Source organism: Papilio xuthus, unplaced genomic scaffold (assembly GCF_000836235.2).
Source record: "Papilio xuthus unplaced genomic scaffold, Pxut_1.1 DF827680.1, whole genome shotgun sequence".
Lineage (NCBI taxonomy): Eukaryota > Metazoa > Arthropoda > Insecta > Lepidoptera > Papilionidae > Papilio > Papilio xuthus.
The window spans coordinates 2,755,226-2,781,963 of record NW_013530969.1 but is presented as its reverse complement, the minus strand read 5'-3'; the positions used below and the strand labels follow the sequence as shown (position 1 = coordinate 2,781,963).

The window sequence follows — 26,738 nt, the reverse complement described above, 5'->3', positions numbered from 1 at the left end:
CGGCGAGCCCCGCGAGCCCTGCGTGCACTGCCCGTCCGCCGCCGGGCCGCACGTCAGCGAGCCGCACGAGGCCGACTCGGCGAGCGAGCGCGTAGAGGGCCGGGAGCGGAGGGCGCTCGTCTCGCCCGCCTCACACTACCTATATTTACAGAATACCCTTAGACTCTCATAACGTTTAGATAGTATATGAATAGAGTTAATCGCGAACCAACTTCAGAATGTCTTCAACATTTGAAATTTGGTTGGAACTCTACAATCCGCGGATAGTTGGTCAGTTTAGTTCCACTACTGAGGTGTGCGGTAGAGTTTACCTGTAGAAGGAGTGCGAGTGCGGTGGCGGCGGCAGGGCGGGCGGCACGGGCGCGTGTGGCTCGGATGCCGAGCGCTGCACGCCGGGCGCGCGCTCTCCGCGCCCGTGCCGCCCCGCAGCCCGCTCCCGCTCGCGCTCGCGCTCTCCGTTCCAATTCCACTCCCATTGGTTCTGAAGTAAAAAACTTATATATACTACTGAACTAAATTAGCAAATTGCACTGCACATAGCGCTTGGCTGTAACACTGAAAAATCTGGTCTCTACACAAGACATCAAGTGTGTCCACACATACCTCGCCGTGAGGCACCGAGAGCGATGCCTTGGGAAGAGGTTGCGAGGGCGTGTGCGCAGGCTGCGAGTTGTGCGTGGCGAGGGGCTCGCGCGATTGTAGCAGCTGCAGAATGCGGCGTACGTCGGCCGTCAACCCGCTTTCCAGTAGCGCCACACGACGACTCAGCTCCTCCAGTCTTGTCAGCACGGTGGCCACTGACGCCGCCGTCGCCGCCGAACCCACGTTCTGATACTGAGGCGACATCACCTCCTAGAAATTACGTCGAATATCGATCGTTGGTATACTCTTAGAAATATCGTGACGTGATATGGTGAGTGCTGACGATATAACGTCTATTAAAACAGATATTTGTTAATAATGAAACATTGTTATAAAATATGAACCTGCATATTGGCTGTATTCTGCGCTCTTTCGGCAGTGAAGGGAAGGGCTGTGGGTCGGCCGGCCTGTTGAAGGTTGACAGCGGAGTGCGGCGCCGACCTGCAGGAAGGAGTGCGCGCGACGGCCTGCTGCGCGGGCGCAAGAATGTCGTCGCAGGACACGTGGACGGGGGCAGGGGGCGCGAGGGGCACGGCGGGCGGGCTCGGCGAGGCGTTGGTATAGTACGAGCTGGGGTTGGTGCTAAGGCTGGAGACGGGCAGCGTGGCGCTGTGGGCAGGCGTGCTCACCGCCGCCTCCTCAGCCGCCGCGGCACCCGTCAGCGGCGAGGTATCGTTCAGCGGACCCACCGACGACTGCCGCCGCACGCTCGCGCGCCCTCGGTACGTTTGCGGGGTGGATTGAGCTGTAATTCGTACAACATTAAGATAATACAACACTTGTGACAAATTATTCTGTCCACCTTAATTGATTTAAAATAGATCATCAATTGAAACATTATCATTGCGAGCGAAGAGATCTGTATACTGTTCCACAATGTTTATACTTTTGTGGTACGCTTTGGAAAAAAATGTAAGATTCATTTTCTTAGAATTTTAGTATATTTCTAACGCCACCAGTTAGAAGCTTATGTACAAAACAATAAGATAGATATGTACAATACCCCATGTTAATCATCTATACATTAAATTATATATTTAATAATTACATTTTCCAAATTCGCGCTTCCTCCTAAAGTACTGCTGTTTGCTAGCTATCTTAACTGCTCTGAACTTATAAGATCTCAAATAAAACACAAAGCTATCATAAGACGGCTCTAGGCACCATGTATTTTAAAATATGTAAACACTGTTTTTAATACAAAATAAAGTATCCATAAATCTTTTAATATCATAAACATGCACTAATATAAAAATGAATACTTACAGTATTTGTTGTGTAGCGGCTGATGCGTTTTATGGTGGTAGAGGTCTGGGAAGCTCCTTTTAAGTTGCGCTAGCATGCCTGCACACAAGGGCCGCGCTCAGAGCGGTACGCCGGCGCGCAATGGCGGAGCGAGTTATGTTTATATACATTTTAATTGGCTAATTCCATAACGTGATCAAGTTTCCTTCAATACACAACGCACTCGCCAGCGTCAGCCGGAAAGGATAAATTTAACAAAATCAGGGACAAATTCAAGCTTACACATGCTGGCATCCGTAATGAGATCGGTCGTGTAACGTGTAAACAAAAGCTTCCTAGTAGCCTTTACAATATTTACATTTTGTCATAAGCTTTTTGATACTCTTATACGAACAAATTTGACCGTATCTAGTTCTCGTCGTCAGCCTATGTTTTATAAACCAATGATAATTTTATAATACATTCAAAAGAAGCTCTTATTTTTACGTCTGTTATTTTGTAAATAAGTAAAAAATCTCATTAATACCCCTAAAAATACTAAAAGAAATGTATTAAAAAGGGAAGTATGCAAATGGGTCTAAATTTATGTCTTTTCAAAATGGATCATTTACACAAAGTTGTTTTTATCTACCTTATTAAATTTGGTTAGGATACCTACTGCATACGTTTTGATATATCTAAAATAGAGTTGTGTTTCAATTTAGTTTTTCAGGGTAGGGACTTATTTAAAAAAGGGTTTTTGCACATTATCCGTTGAAGTTAAATGTGCATCTACCTACTCTATGAATTTATATTTGATATATACCAAGCACCACTTGACGCTTACCACTAATATAAATAAAGAAAATAAAATCGAAAGAATCTTCCATTTTATTTTGAGTTTTGCATCAGTTTAAATATTTAATAGGTACTCACTAGCAAATAATAAATTTGCTCATTTTCTAATTAATGCATCAATGAAGCGCTTGGTAATTAGTAAAAAATAAAATAAAAAAATTGTGTTTAGTTTTCATTCGCTATCAGTATTTATGTCTATCTTACCTGTTATAGAATTGAGGGTAGTAGAGCGTTGCTTGCTGAAGTTAAAGTTTAGAGGCGTGACGTCCTGCCCTGCCTTGTCCGCAGAAAATTCTAAAATGCCTCGACTGGCGGGCGACTCCGTGTCTTCATCGCTACATTGTGAATCCTACACAATAGTAAAAAAAACTCTTTTATATTGTGGCGTTAAATTATAAGATTCAAATAAGAAACTACAATTCAAATTGCAGAGCCATTCACTTAAAAGAGAGTTCGTTTTTCAAAAGAAGTCCCCTTGAGTGTGGTGTGGCCGAAAATGCCGAAGGTAACTAATTGATTTAAATAAAATAAATGTGGCAAAGTCATAATTAATAACTACGGCGATAAATACAACTACAAAAGAGGGTAATTAAAGTTTGGTATGCTTTTAAAGTACACACGCACCTTGTCGGCAAACGTCTCGGTGTGCGGGCGGCGTGTATTGCGCGCGTATGCTTCCCGTAGCAATCGCGCGTCGTACGGGTGCTCGTAGCGCATGCGCCGCCGTGTCTCAATACCGCCCAGCTCCTCCTATGAGATCAAACAACTCAACTTTTTATTTCTACATATTGACTTCTTTCCTGATCATCAAAAAAATTCTAACAAAAAGTCATCACACAGAGTCAAGCTCATTACCCTGAACTTTATAATAGACATTTAACATTTTAAATTTGATCCATATAATGAAACTCTAATATTTTATATTTTAGAATAAGTTCAAATTATTATGACAGCAGAGATAAATTATGATGCTGCGCCCTATGGTCGAGTGGCACATAGCTTTTAACTAACGTCTCGCATGTTGTAGGTGATCTCCAGATTGTTGACGAATGTGGAGCGGAACTCGGGGTACATGTCGAGCACGTCGAGCAGGTCGTCACGGTGCACACGGTGCAAGTCGCAGTAGGTTAGCGCGCGGACGCGGCAGTTGCTTCGCCCAACGCTCGAATAAATGCACGGGTTTTCGCCGAATATATCATCTTTACCTGTAGCAAGCAAAATGAAATCATAGTTTACAGAACTTAATTGCTTTAGTCTTATCTTCTAATTTTACTTCTTAAAATTATACATAATTGGACTTTCTCTTACCTAAAATAGCCATTACAATATCGTCCTTTAAAATTTCTATTGATCCCCGAGAGATGAAATAAAGCGAAGTAAGCACATCTCCACGGTGAACTAAAGTCTCCCCAGGCGGCGCGTGGGTAGTTTTAAATCTTAACGACAGCGCTCTGCAAATGAGACAGTATTAAATACAATAAATCATAATACACGTTTCTGAAATCAATTGCGTTTTCTAGGTAAGTACTTTTAGACATTATTAGTAAGAATTATTTGGCGTGAATGACGTGCTTTTGTTACTAAGTCGAGTGTCAGAATGATTAGTGATGGGACATAAACGTCGACATTTTAGTAAGGCTAGTGTTGTACTAGTAAACCGGCACAGTGTCGGATTTTCTTCCTAACAGTAACAAAAGATAATTGTATTGAAACTCTAAGTCAACTCAAATAAGGACTTCATACTCTCATACGAAGTGTATGAATTTTGTTGTAAGTTAGAACTATACGCGAGAAAAGTTTTTGTTTTAAATTACAAAGTTTCATTAAAAATGAGTACTAAAAATTGAAATGATACCTTAAACATCCTGGACTTGCTCCTTCGAAAGCAGCACAATTAGCTAAGAGGTTACGATTCAAATGTAGACAGATGTCAGCTTGGAGGCACTCGGGAAAACCTTTCAGCACACTCGAAGTATCAATGCCGTTCGTATAACTCCATGCATGTTGGAAATATTCCTCAAGTCTTTGCCGTAATGGATTCGCAATCTTTGTACAAAGAACAAATTATTTAAGTCTGGTGTTAATGTATAAAATGTGTTAAAATTCGTTTATAATTATTACCGTTTATTATTCGTTTATTATTATTTACCTGATGAAATCTAATGAACTCCCGCACTCTCAAGATCTGCGTGTGATATCTCGCGGTGCCGGAATAAAGACGTTGTATTATTGCTGATACGTTACCGAAAATACTCGCGTACATTAGAGCTGCGAAGAGAAATTTCAATTTGGATTTTTAATCAATTTCAAAATTCATTTTCTAAAATATAAAATTACAATATGCAGCTAGAACAAATTAAATTTCATCTAAAGTTAAACATCGACTTTTAAGCGCTAATATCCCGTTAAAATATTACGTGTGAAAAATATTAAATTACATGGAGGTGAATAGCTGGTGTTAAGCAAATATTTAATTTTAAACTATATTAGCTAAAAGTTAAAATCAACTAATATTAAAAGCATTTAGTACTTGTGATACTAACATCCAAGAAGCATGACAAATATTGTAAATCCTTTTTCCATATCTGTGTTAGGCGCCACGTTACCAAAACCCACACTGGTTAGAGAGGTGCAAGTAAAATATAGAGCTGTGATGTAACGTGACCTGAAATTAAAAGTATGTTAACCTTAACGATCTCTAAACGAACTTCAAACGTTCATCTATGAAGTGCTCAAATGAGAATATGAGAAAAAGAATTAAAATCTTGACCCACTAGATATAAAATAGATCAAAAAATATTTTAATTATCAAAACTTTATAGATAATGCTATTTTTATATTCTATATTTTACTTTAAATGTTAATATAACTAAAGGATATTTAATCTGAAATTCTAATAGCGCATTTGTTAGCCTAAACAAAAGAATAGGAATATTAATACTAAGTTATTGTTGATAAATTCTAGATTCATGACATTAAACTAAGGGTTATTGCGAATAGTATAACAGACTAACTAGAAATGAATGTATTGTTAGGCGTTTGGTATAATACTAATGAGTTATCACTCCTACCTCATAGATGGGCCAGTAGAATTATCGTAAGTAGCTTGCACATCGTTAGCAAGAGCATCCAACCAGCCAATAGGAGCTTGTAGTTGAGGTCTCTCCCAATTTCCAATTGCGTACCTAATGAATACATTACAATTAATATTAACGATAGAGAAAGGACACAAATAATAACTGCCAGCATGTGGAATGATTAAAAGTATGTTCCCATAAATGAAAATTACTGGAATAAGAGAGAGGGAGGATCATCAAAATAACAGAATCCCCAATATTTTCAACATTATGTTGCGAATTTAATTAAATGGGATTGTTTACAACATGTACCTACGTTGAATGAATGTAGAGATCAAATGATTATAAGGTTGTTTTATAATTTCCTTGAAATGATTATGTTTATTTGGAAATTAATAAACTTACCAAATACACGCAAGCCAATGGGCAAAAAGGACGAATGTAGCCATAAGGAGGAGTAGGACGGCAGTGCCATATTCAGAGTACCGGTCGATTTTGCGCGCGACGCGCACGAGCCGGAGGAGACGCGCTGTCTTCAGTAGACCGATGAGAGTCGTCGTCTGCGAACAGAGGGCCAGCTCAGACGCGTGCTCGCTACCCGCTCACTACTCTGCTCTATGCGCATCGAACTTAAGCTTTGAATGAATGTTCGCTTATGATATAGCATTAATGAGGCCTCGCAGCGAACCACGCTAACAAAGCAAACTCCACTAGTTTATTTACTATGCAATTCTTGTACTCAGCCAAACTGAGGTAAATTTTGCGGTAAGCGATCATCTCTTACTATGGTTGTAGCATCGTTATATTTTGCGGTGCATGGAATAATTCAACTAATGTACTAATCAAAAGTAAATTTCAACTTTAATTTTTTTAAGCTATTTAAATTCTTTTGTAACGAATCCGTATAAAGTTCTTTCCTACAATACTTTTCTAACTGAATAAAAACTAGGTTAATACGAATTTACACTTAATCGAAATAATAATAATTTAAACGATTATGTTAATTTATGCAATAGTAACGTGTTAGAAATATTGCTACTTTATTTGCTTGACTATTCGGACTATATTTTCCTTTTTGATGGAAATTGTGGACTTTGAACATTGATTTAATTCAACGAATGTTTAACAACATTTATTACATAACAATTAAATTACATAAACATGTTAGCCACATGAAATTAATATAAAAATATGTTTTATGAACATAAATACAGCTTCAAGAGAAAAAGAGCTTGTAAAAACAAAATTTTTAAATTACAATATCGTACTTAATAAAATTAAAGATTGTTACGAGGACATCACTGACAATTTATTTATGAATATTTAGTGTATAAAAAATCCAATTGCAAAAAACTGTGTTACGAATAATATTTTATAGTTCGTATGCATGAAGTAGCTATATTTAAAATTTAAATTGACTGAATTTATAAAATAAAAAAGAAAACTCATAAAATAAAACTAAACAATTTAAAACAAATAAAAATATCCGTGTAAGACAAAGAAAATAATGGATTAACAGGAGTCATCGTAAAACGATTATGACAAATGGACACATGTATGAAATCATATTCTCTGATGTAAGGTGGGTGCCATAATTATATTCATTGTTTATTCGTGCTATTAAATGTTGTGAAAGGCATTTCATTGTTTTGTACAAGATTCAGTCTGGTAAGTGTGAGCGTATCATTTACGAAGCTCTGTGCCCGTGATTCTGCACTCAAACTATAACAAGCTTATGATCATGAACCCAATGATTACGACAGAATCAACCTAATATAGGCTACCAAAACCATCTTTAAATATAACATCTACTTCGTCTTGTACTACTGCATAGATATGCTATTCCTAACCTCAAACTTCTAAAATGTTCTAAAAGAGTTTTGAACATTTCCAACAATAATAATTTTAAAAACGATAGTTTATTTTAATTCTCGTCGTTTTACTTTAATTCTGAGATTAGTTTATAAGTATGTTTTGTTTGCTTGTAAAAGAAGTAATCACGGGATAGATATAATAGTGATGATCGGACAAACCAATAGAAATGTTTGTAGCTAAGCTCGTGGTTGCAGCGAGTGAGCGTTTCATTATTTCTGCCGCGGTGTTATTTCAAATTTATATTTTTGCTCAGGGGAAGCGTCCAACTCTTCCATTATGCAATCGCTTAGTGGATTTACAGCTAGTGGAAATCAACGAATTAAAATATATAAAAATAAAATTAACTAAAGATCAATAAAAATATAGTGGCAGCAACAAAAAATAGTTCACAAAGATGTTATACCTCATCACTTTCCAGCCCCTGCTGTAACAAGAAATGGAATTACAGATTCAGTACTCGTATGCACCCACCTTGGGTTCTTTCTTTATACTATGTCAAGGTATTACAAAAATAAATCATGAAAAATTATAGTAATAACTTCGCATAAAGTAACATTAAACAACCTAATTATAATTTATTTTAATTTATCGATTTTCATATTGAATAAAAAATTATTATAATTAACAGGTTTACTTCGAGAAGTGACTATATATGTTACTTCTTAACGACAGAAAATAAAAAAGCCAATTTAAGAGATGGGGCGTATTCGTGATCGGCATATTATCTGTCTTTGAATTTGTGGCATAGAATTGAACAGTGTCCATTGCATTAAATGCATCCATTCCGCTACTGTACGTGAAATGTCTAACAATATCCAGAACTTCATTTGTCCGAAAAGTCGATGTTGATAAACGCTTTTATTAATAATAACTGTAATGATGAGGCTTGCTTATGTTAGCTCACTATTGGAATGATTACTGAGGGTATAAATTGACCTACTTTCTGTTCCAAATGACCTATTTTCAGCCGCAAATGTAATGTGACGAGCTACGTCACTGATTTTAATGTGGATACAGCTTTTCATATGTAAAACAAAGTCGGTTTGTTTAACAAGATATTTTTTTTTAATTTCGGACAATTGACCATCTGGTTTCTATAATCCACTAAATCTCAGGCATTTGTTTTTTGTTGTTATCTAGATCTAATGTTATTTATACGTGTGGGTGTGGTTATGCCATATGAGAGTGTAGTCGCGTTGTAAAAGCAGCTCACTTCATCGGTGTTGGTTCCGAAGAGGAGAAGGTCGAAAGGGATGGCCGCCACCAGGTCGATGATAAACCAGCCGCGCAGGTAGTGCATCGCGATCTTCGCCGGATCAGATTCAACTTCGTCAGCCGCGTTCACATACGTCGTTCGGAAGTTTATAAGGATGTCAATTATGAAGGTCACATCAACTGTAATAAAAATGTTATCTAGTTTAATCGACTCATTTAGATGAGGTATCTAACATTCTAAATCATATTACAAGTCAAATATCTGCTAGTTATAGTAATTACGTGATACTGAAACATGCTTTAATTTTACAAAGGTTAACAAGAACACAATAAGTATTAGTTAAAAAATCAAAGTTACCTATCATATCAATAACGACAATTGGATCTTCGCCGAAGCTGCGCGATCTTTTGTCAAAATCCGGCTCGTTCAGCTGGAAGGCGGCCACGTACGGCGTGAATATTGCAGTATAGATCACAAGGATAAGAATCAACCAATCCCAAGCGGCCTGAAATGGAAAAAAGAAAAACAAATATGTAATGGATATAATTATTATCTTACCAATAAACCCTTAAATGCTTAATACCTTAAATATAGGAGATATATATTCTGAAAAGATAACTTTTTAGAAATATGGTGTACTACATTGGTAAAATTAACAGGGAAGCAAATTAGCAAAGTGTAAAAATAGCACGGAGTTTTTAATGAAGCACTATGCCTGGTAAAAGAAAAAACGTACAATTTTACATCACAATTTTAATAATCACATTGAACTGGGACAACCTGTATATAAATTCCAATTTAGTCGAGTTCTCTGCTCTAAGATATATAGCACCCGAGGTAGTTTTAATTACTGACTTAATAGCATGTGGGCAGTTGCCGCTTTCATTGCGTGCTCAGAAAATAAGGTCGTTACGTTAAGTTTGCCTTACTTTAGCATTTTAGCCGCATCGTTTTGAGCATGGGTCATTTAAAATAACCTTGTGATACAGTGAAAAAACACGTTTTTCGAGATTTCTTTGCCAAACATAAGATTCCCTCTTCCAAATTAGGACAGGTTCGAGTCCCCTTGGTGGGAACGACACATAAGACTTAGTCTGGTCCTTTTTGCTGCTTGCTAAAAGCTTAGCGTATGTTTTTCAAGCTAAAGTTAAGCTTGAAAACAAATAAATTTCTCATGAACTTACTAAATTTTGACAAAAACGATACAGAATTTCATCTTATTACTTTGCATAGATCGATCTGAAGACTATTATTATAAAAATGTGTTGGAAGGTAACTACAGTGAATTATCATTCCAAAAACCATTTTTTTATAAAAGAAGGGTACCGACGAGCAGCGGGGTACACCGTGATCATCGACGCCCATTGATATCCGCAATACCAGAGGCCGCATAAAAAAAAATGAAAACACGAGAAACATCATGCATATATTTTCTATTGGATCGGATTGCTTTGAATGCAATAATTTATGTGATTATTTTTTGTATTCAATCGTTTTTGAGATAACGACAAAAAATAAGCCGAAAAATCGTACAAAGCCTTGTTCCTTTTACTTAAAGTATGTCACGTGAGTAAGCAGAGACTACGGCTTTCCTTGTGGCTTTAGAGCTTTTGAAGTATTCCCAGGGCGTTCTTTTAAAGTGTCTATTTGTGAAAAACAAGAAGGCTGTACTCATATAGATAAAGCTACATATCACGACACAAGAGTCAGAACTGGAGAATTTCTGCTGCAAGTTTGTTTTTGGTGCATTTGGAATACAGATTTCTAATAGTGAAAAAGCATGAAACCATACTAATGTTTCATTAATTGTGTTTTGATAAAGAATATTTTTCTATGCATCAACTAACGGCTATTACCAATTTTATAAATGCGAATGCAACCTCATTTGTTTATGTTTTCACACTTTAATCAAACGACCCTTAAACTGTGTACTCATATACCTGGATGTGTGTAACTACAGCGTTACACACTTCTTCGTAAAACTTAATTACGGTATAATTCGTGCTCAAGGGAATGAGGCAACTTATAAAAAAGTAATCTTCATTAACCTGCATATATGATATAAATAATTAATGATTTTTTTAATATACATAAGATGTATAAAAATTAAGGAAAATAAGACAAACGTTATACTTGCAATCGTTATAAAAGTATTTATATATATATGCAATTTTAATAAATTACGTTTACATAAAAGATGAGAAATAATGTATGATTATTTATTCAAGGACACTTTAATTTAATGTTTTTATACTTAATTTTATTTTTACAATGTGGATTGGTATTTTATATTATTAAGACTTATGATCACACGCTTTGTTCTTGCCAAGACAGTTAAACGACATAATAATCTAGTAATAAAATCCCTTAAATTATCTTTCATATGTCGTTCGATATCGTTTGCGTTTTCTTCTCTTTACTATAAACGGATAGCGTTTATTTGAAAACGTTAGAATTATTTTCACAATATGAAACTTCCAATAATTTCTTGAGTACAGTGAACTTTTATATATCAATGTTCAAAAATAGATTGAAATCAGTGCTTGTCGAGAGGGCTTTGTATTCGTACGAAGAATTTTTTCAGTAAAATTGTTTTTTTTTTTTGTAAATCGCTCTTTGACCTGTAATTTAAACATTATCAATAAATATTGTATTGTATTGTTGAACAAAATTTAGTGATAAACATTAGAGAGTATGAACATGAAATAAACGGTTTATGAAACTTACACATGATGTCATGGAGACTTAAATTAGATTACGTTTGAACAATTTGGACGTAATTTTTTTCTTATCATAAAGAACTAGTAACTATACGATCAGTCCATTACTCAACAGTTTTCTTATCATCTAAATATTTTAATCATAATTTTATCGCACGCGACATCTATGACAGAGTCCCAAAGAATTTCTTTAAAATCATGTATATAAAAACTATAATTGAAAACTCGACACAATGCGCCACACCAATAAACGTGTTCAAGTAACCTTGAATGGATTAAATTTTATTCTAGGTAGTTCAGATAGGAATATTCGAATTTTTACTTATGTTCATATTGGTTGACTCGTTATATAATGCGATGTTATGCAATACTATCGAGCATGCTGGTGATTCGATAAATGACTACTACCTAAAGGTAAGTAACATGAAGTTAAAGATGTGTTGCCTACCAAAAGACAAATATAATAACAAAGATATGTCTTATTAATTTTCTCCTTCGTCGTGACTTCACTTCCTATCCTTTCATAAAAAATGTGGAAATGAAAGTAAGACTTGAATTAGATTGTATTGGTGTCGATGGAAAAGTTAGGTCCTTTCCAAGATTAAAAAACGTATTTCACACATCATATAAGTAACTTCTTTATGTCAGTTTTCCTATGCTTACCTTGTAAGGAGAATGGTGGAGGATAGTCCAGGGATGTGATGGTTGCGTGGTCCCCTTGGGCCCGCTTGTCGCGCCGAGTGATAGTACCTGTAGACAAATAAAACAAACACATTAGATTATCTCTTTCTCTAATTTTAGGTTCATTCCATTAATGTCACCATGGTCCATATGTACCCCATGGTCTACACAGAAGACCGGCGGAGCCACACGACAGCGGATAAGTAAAGGGGTTCACAAGTTGAAGATAAAAGCAGAAACGGCTTCACCGAAATTACCAAAATTTGGGAATCTGCTTGAAACTATACAACTCATCTTGCACTTATAAGCGCGCTGCCAAGTCATATTTTCATTCTTAAAAATGCTCTTGGTGTGATTTTTACTCTAATAACCTAATTGTTATTATTGAGACGGAAATAATGTTATGCAGGTATTAATATAAAAAGTAATTTTACAACATTATTTATTAACTTTCGAATAGCATTTACATGCATTGCAATGTGTTTATAACTAAAATTGTTTTTGTGTCAATTATATTGATTAAATTATTAATGGAAATTAGCTGATAATTTTATTTAAATAACTTTTCTTTTCCAAGTTTTATCTAATTAGTTTACTATATCATAAATTAACTTTAACCTCGTTCCCTAAAAACTATTCATGTAGCCGATAAGATTTTTTATTTTACGATAATAATTAAAACTGGAGGAATTATTATTTCTTTAATCTACTTCATAATAAACATGCAAATAACATTATATTTAGTTATTTTGTTAAATTTTCATGCAAAAATACTAAAAAGTCGAAAATTAAATGCACTAATGTTTTAACTAACAAAAACAATGAACAACAATTAAGTATGTTACGAAGGTGTCGTTCAGTAGTTTTCTTATTTTCATAATTTTATTCCGGTTATTGTTAAGTTCAACCCACTTAGCTTTAATGTATGCTGTTAAGCATCATCTGGAACAGTACTCTGCTAGTGTTGGAGAGCTCTTGCGTGACTTAAACGATAGTCGAATTAATGAACTCTTTACGTTCTCCATTTTCGGCGACCGCTCTAGTGGCACTTGACGTTTGGTATTTGTCTATGGTCCAAACAATAGGTTGAATTGTGTGTCTCTTATTTTGTTGTGGGTAGTAGTAGTTAAATTGAAATTCTTCACCGGTCTATAATGTTTACAACTTACGTATAATTTTATAAGAACTTATTGTTATCTCTATTTTTTAAAGAGAATAACAGAAATGGTAGTATTGTTAGTAAACAGGAAAACACTGGAATCTCTCTATTACATATAAAGTTTTATTACTTTTATGTAAATACTGGATAATTAGGCAATAAGAAGAAAGTAATATGCTTATAAAACACTATGTTACAAGGAGAAGTTTGTACAGATCTATATATAATAGGTAGATGAAAACATATCAGCGTGCATCTAAAGCAGTACAAACACCTGGATTAGCGAGAAACCTCTATAAGCGAGAAATATATCGCGGTCCCTTAGACTCTCGCATATCCAGATTTTGTACATATGATACAGTCATGCTTATCTGGATGAGAAAAATATACAATATTTTGTTGTAGCTCAGATTGCCTTTTCGAGTGTAATACAACAATTTTTCAAATTATCTTTTAAAAAGTGTATTATTTTACTAGAATTAACAAACAAAATCATTATATTATCAATGTAGAGTTATTCTGTGTGTGTAATCTTACGCTTACCAATGTTACAAAGGCGATAATTTAGATGGGGGGATGGATGGATGGATTTTTGTTAGAACATATCTTCAAAGCGACAGGTTGGATATCGTTGAAATTTATCAGACACCATGGAAGAACACATAGACTACTTTTTTTTTTAATCCGCGCGGACGTAGTCGCATTATAAAAGTTATTAAGTATAAGTATAAGGTTTACTAGTTTAATGTCAAAGTTTAGGTCATAGTTCAGATTTAGGTTGTCGTTATTGGCATCAGCGGCCTTATTGCTGGCACATAAATCAATAACAGTTCATGCAAACTATAATTACAAACTATACCAAAGTTAAATTTTCTAATAGAAATGTCGGTACACACGGAAAATAGAATCATTGTGAAATATTTCACAATTTTCCTCTGCTCGTCAGTTAGCTTGCAACTTTGTATATGCGAACAGCATAATTAGTGGAAAACTTAAGTTTACATATAAAATTACGAAAATCGTGTCTTATTTACAATAAATAAACATATAAGATATACTTATATTGCATTTATATCGCAGCTGTTGCATACATTTTCTTAGTGTCATCTATGTAAACAATATTATGAGGCAATTCTGTACCACAAATAATATTTTCAATTAGAATTAAAAATGTCCATCGTCATCGATGATATCATGTTATATGTATTTATTAAATATTTTCATAAAATTACTGATAATATTCGATAATAATACGCAAATTTTATAAAAAAGTTACGTTGTCATTCTCGCTACACGTTCTGTCCTGCATAGAGGACCAATTTTGATGACCTTGATGACATTTGACTCATTATAGATTTGTTACAGCTCGTAAGTAAAGCTTTACAAGGCCCTAAAATATCCTATGGTTTAACACCAACAATTATTTATCGTCTATTTTGTTCAAAACCCAATATTCCGAACTATAAGTTAATATTGATTTAAGTAGTGTCTTATACAGGAGAATTTGTTTTTCTGGACGAGCCACAATATCTTGCTAGGCCTAACGGCACTTGGTAACACCCGTTATTCAGCTTTTAAATATTTTGTTACTCAGTTGTCTAACAGCATGATGACGAAAAAAATCCGTATGTTTTTATCAACAAGGAAGTAGAATGAAATAATATTAGCTTTATTCCTTTTAAATGCAAACAGTTACTATAATATGTAATGAAATATGTATAGAAGTCTAGTTATCAAATTACGATGTACTTTGTAACCAATTTATAATCGATATTCTTACAGAAATTTATCATAGTAGTCTAGATAGTAGTGATTAGATATACAGGGTAATTAGAACATGTCACTCACGCCTCACAACCACCCAACATTGTGTCACTTATTAAAGTTAGCTTACAGTCGCAATGTTATCGCCAAAAATTGTTATCACTATCAGAATACAGACGATCATTACCTAAACTCATTATTCTTCATACCAAAACCAAATTTGATTAAATACAAAAACGAATACATTTTATTTTGGTACTATTGTGAATATTTAATTATTTATTTCTTACAAATATATTTTAGTTGCAATGAAAGCCATTTAAACATAAATGAACCGTAGGAAACACACAAAAAACATGTTAGGTATCATAATTTCTTATCGTCAATATGCTCCCGTTGCAACATATGGTTATTTGAAACAATCAGCCACTGAACGAGCATTACCTCCTTGCCGATGATGGTGGGCAATCCGTTGAGGCCATTACACGGCGGTTCGAGGCGAACGACGCTCTTGCGGGAGCCGCGGAAGCCGGTGTCGCGGACGCGCACTGAGGAGCGCCAGGTGGAGGGCGGATCGTCACGCGAGCCGCGCGCCCCCCGCGGCGCAACCCCTGCGCCCGGCGGCGTCACGATCAGCGGTACGTCGGGGGGCGCGCGCTCCGCCATGTCGCCGACGCCGTCGCCGTCGCCGCCGCGCCAGCGCTCTCACCGGAAGCCGCCGTGCTCGGAGGCGGCGAGGTGCTCACATTCCAGCACGGCCCTCTCGTACGCCGACGCCGTCTCCAGCAGTGCGATTGCCGTGTTTTGCATAGATGCTCGCTTTATCCCCGCCGATGGTTCTGATTCCGATTTCGTATCACGTTAATTTACTTGTTATGTATCGATATATTTCAATGCGATACATACACGATATGTTTACTATGGTATGGTTTTAGGTAAAATAAAAACATGATATACATAGCGAGTTCGGGATACACGGACAATTTACTCCTATAGCTTTGGATTGCCTAAGAAACGAAAGATTTAAAAAGGTCAATGGGACGTGAGCGCAGCTTTTGCGCTGTGGTTCTAAATAGTAAGAACTAGGGCACGGTGTAGTTGAGCGGCGGCGGCAACGTATCGCTACGGCTGCTTCTTTCATTTTCATTTGCCTCTGTACTTATGTATGTTTCCGGAGCCACAGTTTTTCCTTTTTTAATTTTACTTCCTTTTTAAGTAAGTGCTTCAGTAAACGTGCTATGTATAATACAATTTCACATAACGTATTTATACGAAAGGATAGTAAAGATAACGGGCAAATGCAATGTTCAAGGTATGAATATATTATTTTGTTGACATAAAATAGAAAAGAAGGCACGCAAGGAATATAATGGAGATCAAATAACTCCGCCCGTCCTACTTTATCAGATTATGTTTCAAAAAAGGTAAAGCAGAAAGTGCTGCGCTCCAAGTTGACTGTAAACAACATGATCCTCTTGCGGAAGGAGAGTAAACAATAAAACATTCCGAGGTATTATCAGTCAGAGGCAAAATTCTTTTAAATTCCGTTTAATTTTTAATACGCATTAAGTTAACGTATTTCATTAACATTTCTTTAAATATCAATCGTATTGATAACTTAAAGAATTGCATCGTATCTAAAATGCCTTAAAACTTGTACACTACTTTTTGTGAAATAAATTGAACGTCGATTAACATTTACTATTCCCCCGAACATTTTACTGGCCAATTATTACAAGAAATCTCTGCACAAGTTATGACAACGATGTAACAACTTTTAATTATATCGCAGTAGTTTTTTGTGTTTTTTTTTCATTTTTAATTTTGATTCTTTTCTTAATATAGGAAGTGTAATATGTAATTTAATGTTTTATCTTTTTCACTATCATTAATTAATGGAAAAGTTATCTTGTACATTTAACATTGCGATAGCTTTGAAGAGAAGCTTTTGCCATCCCTTTTTAACGACAAAGTTATATCAAAATTATATCTTGTTTTTCATTATATAATGTCTTAGTTCGAAGTTATGTTATATTTATACCACGAACTAATTTATTTAGTGTTTTTCCTTTACATTTATTGTGCTAATTTAATCGTAACTGCAAGCACTATTAAGCATTTCATTTATGCATTTATCGCATACTTTGAATTACTTATGTATTGCGTAATGTCTATATCTTATAAATTATTTGTCTACGACTGGAGTCTAGGGGCATTTGTTTTTTTAAAAACATACTGGCTGTTTAATGATAGCATTAGATAGATATTAAAGTGTTGTTTTAATTTCTTGCGGTGAATTAAAGTAAAAACTATTTTTAACCAAGAAAAGTTTAAGTGGCTCGGTAAGACGTTGGAATGGTAACATTGTTCGAGAAAAAGAGGTCAGGCCGCGAAAATACAGGTGTAACAATGCAAAATGAAAAATATTATTTTTCAACGTAAATATGTAAATAAATTAATAATGACCGAAAAAAATACTAAAACAATCGTTACTATAATAAGTGAAAATAATATTAAACTATAATATTACCTTTAATAAACTAATAAACTTTTAGAAATCAATAAAATCTACAACAATCCAATGAAAATACTTTGATGTTTTAATGTAATATAATTCAATATTATTTTCTTTGTCATGCAAAATGTTTAAGGTTTGGTTGGTAATATATCGTGTATTGCGTTGCGTGTTTGTACAGTACGGTACAGTAACTAGGCGTGTTCACTACGGACGTAATTGTCAATAGTCCTACTGCAGAAACCAAAGCTCTCTGTATGTACTACGTTCGGATATCCGCAGTGAAATTCTTTCTCTACTTCGTGTATTGTAAAGCATTATTGAGCACTTACATAATACATGTTAGGAAAATTTAGGCCAAGATGCGTTTACATGCATCGTATGTAACTGAGGTCGAATGCCTCCATACATGTTATATTTCATAATGTATGAAAGTAATATACTACAATCTACTGCTGCCATGATCGTAAACCTAAGTGGTTCAAAAGCTTCGAAACGGTTACATAAACCCAATATTGTTATTGGGCTTCAATTGATATTTTTAATGTGGGATAAAACTAGAAATAGATGTAAGTCTAAAATGATACAAATCGAGCTTTATAATTACAGTAAGCTACTTTCGTTTACTAAAAAGAAATAAGTACGTAATGTAGACAAAGGAAACCATACCATGGTAGTCATAACTCCAAGCATGGATCGCGTTTTTTTCACAATAATAGCAAATTAATGCGAAAGAAATGTAAAAAATAATAAAAAATATATATGCGCAAGCTCGCAACCGAATGAACGATAAAACACCTCTGAAGATCTGACGCACTGTTCACAGAAGAACTAAGCACAGGACGGCACCACTCGGTAGCAATGTTAGCAATACGCACGACCTCCTCCCGAGGGCCGGTCACACAATCGACATATAACAAAGCTCAGAAGCTCGAACGTAGCGCAAAATAATCTGTTAAAGTCGCCTGCAAAACGACAATAAAAGTTTTTACTTTTTAATGCAGTCGATCGATTAAGTGAGCACTCCACTCATTTTTTGTGTGATTGCTCATTTTATTGAAAGGCTAGTCGTGTTACTTTCTGTGTATCGCGAGGATATCGGTATGAGGATGAATCGCGTGAACGTCCACTGAAGGCGGGGGCCCAGGAACGGTGTTCAGATAACGATTCGATGGCAGTGTGAGAGGCGGCAGAGTCCGCAGCGTGGTCGCGGGACTGGCCGGCGGGCGAAGGCGGGCGGCGGCGGCGGTGGCGGCGCGCGCACGCTCGCGCCCTGCGCGCGCCGGCCGAGCCCGCCGAGCGCGCGGCGTGACCTCGCACAACCTCCCCCGACCACTCATCGAACGTTTCAGCTGAAACGCATTGTCGCCGCGCCGCCGAGCCGAGCCTGACACCGCGCGTCGCTTCGCGACGCCCCAACCCCCACAACGCATTACAACAAAAATTCAACTCCAAAATAATAAGTCACTGCAGTTGCTCGTATGAATGCATAAGTTCTTTCTTTGTTTGATACTGTACATATTATTCAGACGGCAAAACATCAAACAAATAATATATTTTATAATACATATAATATCATCAAGTCATTAATTTACTTTCGAATTGTGCGTATTTATGTATGTCCTTATGTCAGTCCCGGACATTAGACTGTGATTATTAACATTTAGTTATAATAACGATTAGTCCAGTTACAAATTTATTTCTTTTAATATACAGGAATTGGAATTTATTTACTCTACTGATAACTTTATCTGAGTCACCCGTTTTGACTTTTAAGACACAGGACCTGTTAAGCGCGCGCATTATGGGATGTTTCAGGGCAGTATTTAAACTAAGCATGCCTAAATTTTCAATTACTTGAATAATTGTTTATTGCGTTATCAAAAAATGGTACTGGTATATTTAGTATAAAATAGCTATAAATCTTTAATACTCATTTTAACATTTTTACAAATTGGTATCCTTAAAGCCTCCAAACTATGTTCTAATACTTGCAAACTCGATCTTCTAATTACATTAAAAATGCATATATAATAATTAGAACTAGCGATGGCGAACACTCGATTTATTTATTATATAAAAATGTGGTCTTATGAACTTATTTGTACTGTAGCAGTACTGGTTTGTTCATTAAAGAAAAAAAACATAAAGGACAACCTGTACAGTCAGCTGCATAAATATTTATTCATTAACAAAGCTTCAGTAACATGTATACGCCTTCGGTTTCAAAATATGTTATCACCTACAACTCATTATATTTCCAACTATGAATATCTGCTATTGGTGAAGACGTACTTACCTATTTTTATTTTTATAAACTTTTACATATTTATCTTACGTTGTCACAGCTAACTGTACGATGGTGCCTGCAGCTGCACGGATGTAAATACACGTTTCTATGACATTTGATAAGATGTTTAGAAAAAACAGTATCAAGACTTTATTAAGATAAATGACAATAAACTTATTTCGTACTTGAGCATATCTTATCAGCTAAGCCTTGTAATAATTTAACTATAAAGCACTAAAAACCCCACATTTGTACAAGATTTTAATTTGATGCTTGGATATATAATAGAGCTGAAGATTACTTCGCTAATCTCACGAACAACATTGATTTAAAAAAATGTTGTGCGACGCCATGTTAAATCTCTTACCACAAGTTCCTACTTCAGTAAAAACATAAAAACAAATCGTACGATACGAAAAAAATGTCCAAAGAATATTTTTTTTAAAACGGAATGAAAGGGACAAAAACATGTTTTTGTAGTGGAAACTCTCAAAACAAGACACCATTTTCGCTAAAATGGTGTCTTTGGCAGTGCCAAGTAGATACCAGTTCTGAGGTATCGTTGGCACTATACGTATTGTATTTAAGTCATAGTACATTACGTGCATTGGGTCAGATTTGGTTCGGTACCTTTAGAATTACAAATAATTAACTTTTCCACTAATTTATTTCAATTGGCAGCATTATATATAATTTATAGATAATATACTGTCCCGACTTTCGTGCTCTACACAGTTGTAAATGACAAACCCGTCCGAAGCATTAATCATTAGGTTTTTGAAGGTAAACTTGCCGTTAACTTGTAAGGACCGCAGAACCAAGCATCGCTCGATATATCATCACAAAGGATACTGACACTGGCTGACACAAAGGGTGGCTTTTCAATGACAAGACAAAGAACTATGTAATTTTGAGTCCACTGACCTCTGTCTTTTTGACATGGATTAACTGTTTTAAAACAAATGAGTCACTGAATAATCGCATATAAGGTTATGCAAGTTATTTAAAATCTCACTCACTTAAAACATTTTTATCATTGTATCAGTAATTAACAATGTTAGAGGCCAAAAAATAGTATGTGTTGCACGAATTGGTCGGAACGCCCGGTGCAATATTACGACCACATAGAAGACACTCCTCAAGTAGTAGTACCGCTACAGTCTGATGATTGTGCGGGTCGAAGGCCTAATTGAAATTAAATTCGATGAAAGAGAACGCCATAGTAATGGGAAACATTTTCTTTCTGTACGTCTTCTTCTCCGTTGATTAAAGGTAGTCAACGCATCTGCATTTGTGGCGAATTCTGGGAGCCGCTTACTCGTTTACCACCTTATAATATAAAAAATATATCTTACAACGTTTTACAATGTTTAATTATAGCTTCATTTGGCATATCCGGAAAAGAGACCATTGGTTCTCTACGTGTCAAATCCACTGACGTAATAGCGCTTTCTTTTCTTCTATTTCTCTACAGTGACCTACGTAATTATAATATAAGCTGATATATCGGAAGTCCGTTAATCGAGGTCGTTCAGAGAACTTTAAATATATAAAATCATTTATGATATTACTAATTATACGCACTGAAAGAAGCCTCGCACAAAATGACGCACGCAATCATTTATTGTTAAGATTTAAATGAATGGAATAAGAAAAAGAAATTCTCTCGTCGTTTTAAAATTGGATCGTTAAAATAGCGAACAGTAAACAAACATACCATAAACATATTTATATTTCTTTTTCCGACATGATATTTTATTTTTAAATAATTGCAAATAATAAATCAACTCGGCTTGTATAATAAAATAAGATACTTTTGTTTTTAATCGATTTTACAAAAATAGGATATTCGCAGTTTAAATGTTTGCAAAGTTTATATAAAATGTTTATGAAAATCATATATATATTTTGAAAATGTGTATCTCAATGAATAATCTTACCAAGAAATGTCAAACCAGGAATAGCTTATTTGTTCCTGCAACCAGTTATACTGGTAATTTATGTTTTTGGACGGAGATAAAAAAATTAAATACAAATTTCTTATTTTTCATTTTTTTTTTAAATTCAAAAAACTAAAGTCATAAAAAACATAAAGATATATAAAGGGTAGATATGCGGAAAGAACGTGCTACCTGTCTTGTCCATTAAATGTTCTTTGTTTATTTTTTTGTTCTTGGACCAGTTTTATCTAACTAGATGGAGCTCATAGAACATTTTAGACGAGATTAGATATTGATTGTCAACAGATTGAGAAATGGTTGAACAACAGATTGCTGTGAACAATGAAGCAAATACTGGCTGAGAACAATAATGTAAATATAACTTTGTTCTCAAAGAAAAGGTGAATAGCTATTTCGTTGAAACAGAAAGTAATGTTGCACACATATTTGTTAATATAATATCTAGTATCTGTTTGTTGTGTTGAGATTTTTCTTAGTCATCCTTTCTTATCAAAGATTAACATTTTTATATTATAGATTCTCATATCAACAATCACGTTATTTTGATCACAATTCTAAAAGTTGAAATAATTTTTACTATGAAGGTTCAATCAGTTTCAAGGACGTGTCATAGATTTAAGCGTCAATAGCCTTATGGTTAAGGGTACGAAATTCCGATCACGAGGTCGGGGATTTGAATCCCGACATTGGTTAACCATGTCCTAGTACAAGCCTAAAACTTAGTTGGAATGGTAAAAGAAATATTAGTAAATTTCCAAAAAGAAATCTGCTAATATTTTTACAAAAAAAAAATAAGTGACGTGGAAGTGAGTGGCAGAATTAGTAGGGTTCGTATTAGATTTCCAGATTGTTGAAATACTCATGGAGGACGGTTTTATGTGCTATCGAAAACGACGACGATTGTGCATGTACGTATAAATGAATTAATGTGGAAGAAGTGAAAGAGGTGTGTCTGGACCACGCCAAATGGTTTGTGTATACCTCTCAGGGTTACGGGCGTGAGTTGTGTTGTTGTTTTATAACTAACTCATCTTACTATATTACTTCTTACTAAGATTAGTAAGGTTACTACTAATATTATAAATGCAATTGTTTGGAGGGATGGATGGATAGATGTATGTTTGAAGGTATCTCCAGAGTGTCTGTATGGATCACACTGAAATATGGCATAGATGAAGAACATAGTCTGGAAGAACACATTGCCTACTAATTCAGTTATTTTTTTTTATTTCTGCGCGGACAAGCGACAGCTGGTATTTCATTAAAGATCAAAAGTGCGTAGTTACAAAACGTTCGATTTAATCATAAATTATATGAAGCTGATAATGTAAATGCCTTCGGTTAATATATTCAATTAAAGTGAAAAGTTTTGCATAACACGAGCACAAGTATCGCAGAGCGTCGGATGAGGCGGCGGTACACGTGAATAAATTATAATTGGCGTTCGATCCAAGAAGCTATTATTCATCGCGACTGTGCTGTCTGCATATTTTTTCTAATGAACTATCGTTTATAAACTTTCAGGGTCTTATTAATTAGTATTTGCCAAACGACCTTCTAAATCACTCTGTATCGATTTTGGTATCATGAGGCAAAGAAGGCAATACCTGGTGTTAAATGAATATTGCTTATTGACATCTTCTGCAATAAACATCGCATTATTTTGTTGTTGGCTATACATCGGGTATTTCGAATCTCTATTGAACACATGATAGGATAAATTGATCAATGATATTTCCTTTTATTTAAGAGTGTAAGAACGAATATGAAAACATGTATTGATTATAACAAAGATATTCTGAGTAAAGAGAACATATATAATAAATACGAGTGATAGACGAAATGAAATGCGGTGAAGTGAATGCGGCGCAGACAGATTCGCAAATGACGCTTGGCAACTAGATGAAGCTTTGATTAAAAGCTAAAATGTTGCACTGTAATTATTTAGTCTACTACAAGTATTAATATTTATAATTGTAAAAAATATTTCCGATTATTACTAACAATAATTTTAGTATCTTACAATTACATCGCGGATCCTATGTTCCAATAGGTAAGGCGATATTTTTAAAATCGCAAATACCAGCTCGTTGTCGTTAGCTGATTATACGTCCACCGAGGTGCTCAGAGCCTACTCAATTTAGAGGTGTTTAGGCCGTAGTTAATCACGCTGGTCCAGTGTACCTTGCTTTATGACTTTTTTCCTTCACTGTAAGAACAGCGGATAAATATACATATGAAAAGCTAAAATTGTAAAAAACATTAGTACATGGCGAGGATCGAACCTGAACGTTTTAGATTATACCGATACAGTATAATGCTTAACAACTGCGTAACCGACTCTCCAATACAAGCTCCTACTTTTAATACTTTTCGTTTTCTTTTAAACGAATTAATAAACATAAAGTGTGTGATATTCAGATTGTGATGAGATTTGAAAGGTAGATACCATATAATATTAATTTTAAATAAGGATATGTTTTATCATGTTTGAATTTGATTAGTAATAATTTATCGAAGAATAGCAATATACTCGGTTGATGTATCCATTTATGTGGTTAATTATTTGAATATGAAGAAATGTAAGGTATTGGACATATAAACACGAATAAAACATTATTTTATATCTTTATTTTTCTTTTTCATACGTTTTTATTGTATTACTTTTTATTGAAAGATGCTTTATTTATTTGCGTTTATTTAATTATAGACAAATATAAGTAAACAAAAAAACATGAAGAAACAGTTAATTTTTAACTGTTTCTTCATTTTAATTTTTAAAACCTTTTGAACGAGTTTTACATATTTTTTTTTTAAAAAGAAATACAACATATAAACTATTAAAAAATATCTGGTCACTTTAAAAAAAAACTTTTTTTACTATAAGTTATATAGACTTTGCAGCAAATAGGTGCTTTATTCCAGTGGCTTGAGACAAGATGGTACTTTGGTATGTTCATCCACTGCACTGCAGCTTTCGTGTTGTTTGTTACTTATCAACGACCTTAAAAAAGTTTTGTACTACTACATTTCTACTCCGTTCTACTAAAATAATAAAAATACTCACCACTTTTTCTTCGATGATTTCGTTATTGTTGTTATTGCTCCCATATTTTAAGGCACCGTTTTCCATGACCTCAAGATAGCCAGGTTTTTTTTTAATTAATTACTTATTATTTACTATTAACAATTTTCAAGCAACATCTTATAATGATCTCTATGTTTAATATAAAATATGTTAGCAAAATGTTTAAAAGGAAAATAAAATTCTATTTAAAGTTATTTTTTTATCATCAATCTTTATTTAAATTAAGATTTTCTAATTTTTATTTTATAGAAATCACTTTCACAAAATAAAATTTGTACCAATAAAGCTGCTATGTCGCTAAGAAAATGAATAGCACTATTTGAGAGTGTGGGTAAACACAAAATCACACGAGCTCTGAAAGTTGGCACTATTCTAAGCCGCGTGTACAAACTTATATGTCGATATTCGACATTGATAAACGATGTGATGTGATTTAATTTTTTTTTTGATCTAACCTTATACAAAGTCAGTTAAGTAAATAAAGCAATTTAAGAAATATTTTATGTTGCGATAAAAAACAAATGATGTGATTTCGATAGTGTTTATAAAAGGTAATTTGATTTTAAACTTGCAAAATTTTATTGTTTTAATAACTTTTGATAACTTAGAACTTTCAAAGTTACATTCATCGCGCGCATAAGATAAACTTTTCTGTTATACAATTTTGGTAAATTTTAATTATTAATTCTTAGTCGTTGCTACGATACTTTTTATCGTAAACAACCTACATCGTCCCCAATGTGAAGACAACGAAATAATTAAAATCGATATTGTTGAAAAATTCGTTAATATCAAATTAGTATTACAAGTTTTCAGTCGTTAGTATTTCACGAACATCATTAGAACACTGGCACTAATTAAAAAATATAAATCAGTACGAGTACCGATGTCGCGTTCGAAGGCACTATGAATGTGTTTATAGGACACATGTTAAAATATCATTAATATTGTTTTAAAGCGATCGTGGTAATAAGAGATGTTGGGAGCGTGCTGTGGGCGGCTCGGGCGGGCGGCACGGGCGGGCGGCCGGCGGCTCGCGTCATACTGCGGCTCGCGCGCTGCCGCCGCATTCGCGCACTCCGCGCCACCACCGACCACCATGCCCGAACGCACCATCGGCATCGCTTATACCTGACCTTGGACTACATACCGATTTTTTAACCATAGCATGCTCGAAGGCACCGACAGGTCAGCCGAGAATTTCTATTCATTTCCTATTTTTTTCTTGATATCGTAGGTGTTGCGGTTTGGGTAGGTAGTTGAAGAAAAAGCTTATTAACGGTCATGCTTTTATAATGTTTAAACACCATGTAAAATAACTACAACATGATAAAAATACTTGAATATAAGTATTGAATATTATTAAAATGCACAACATACAAACCTGTAAATAAATTATTGGTATATTCTACTCAAAAATTACAGATTACACGGTATTAATGTAACTGCCAACCTGCAAAAAGCAGATAAGCAATGTGAAATAGCTTTATGCAAAGAAAGTGAGCGACGTTTGCGTGGCTGAGGGAAGTTCAAGGCTCGATACACTTACATAGGCAATAGACATATCTGCAACACCTGCCCTACATAATGTACATGTATCGTACTTGTTTACCATAACCATGGGCCTTCTCTGTCGAAACTCATTGTCATCCTTTTCTATTTTACAAT

General features: G+C 34.8%; 1 protein-coding gene across 1 annotated transcript; it reads right to left on the bottom strand.

Annotated features, from left to right (window-relative positions):
* Window positions 1-307: 307 nt before the first annotated feature.
* On the bottom strand, window positions 308-15,882 carry LOC106117071 (potassium voltage-gated channel subfamily H member 6). The gene is made up of 17 exons (XM_013311143.1): window positions 15,661-15,882; window positions 12,276-12,362; window positions 9,250-9,397; window positions 8,890-9,071; window positions 6,207-6,361; window positions 5,796-5,909; window positions 5,268-5,389; window positions 4,874-4,992; window positions 4,580-4,770; window positions 4,033-4,175; window positions 3,736-3,929; window positions 3,349-3,474; window positions 2,929-3,073; window positions 1,909-1,986; window positions 987-1,387; window positions 604-852; window positions 308-481 (listed from the first exon to the last, which is right to left on the bottom strand). The coding sequence occupies exons 1-17, from the start codon at window positions 15,880-15,882 to the stop codon at window positions 308-310; spliced, it is 2,850 nt and encodes a 949-aa protein (XP_013166597.1).
* Window positions 15,883-26,738: the final 10,856 nt, after the last annotated feature.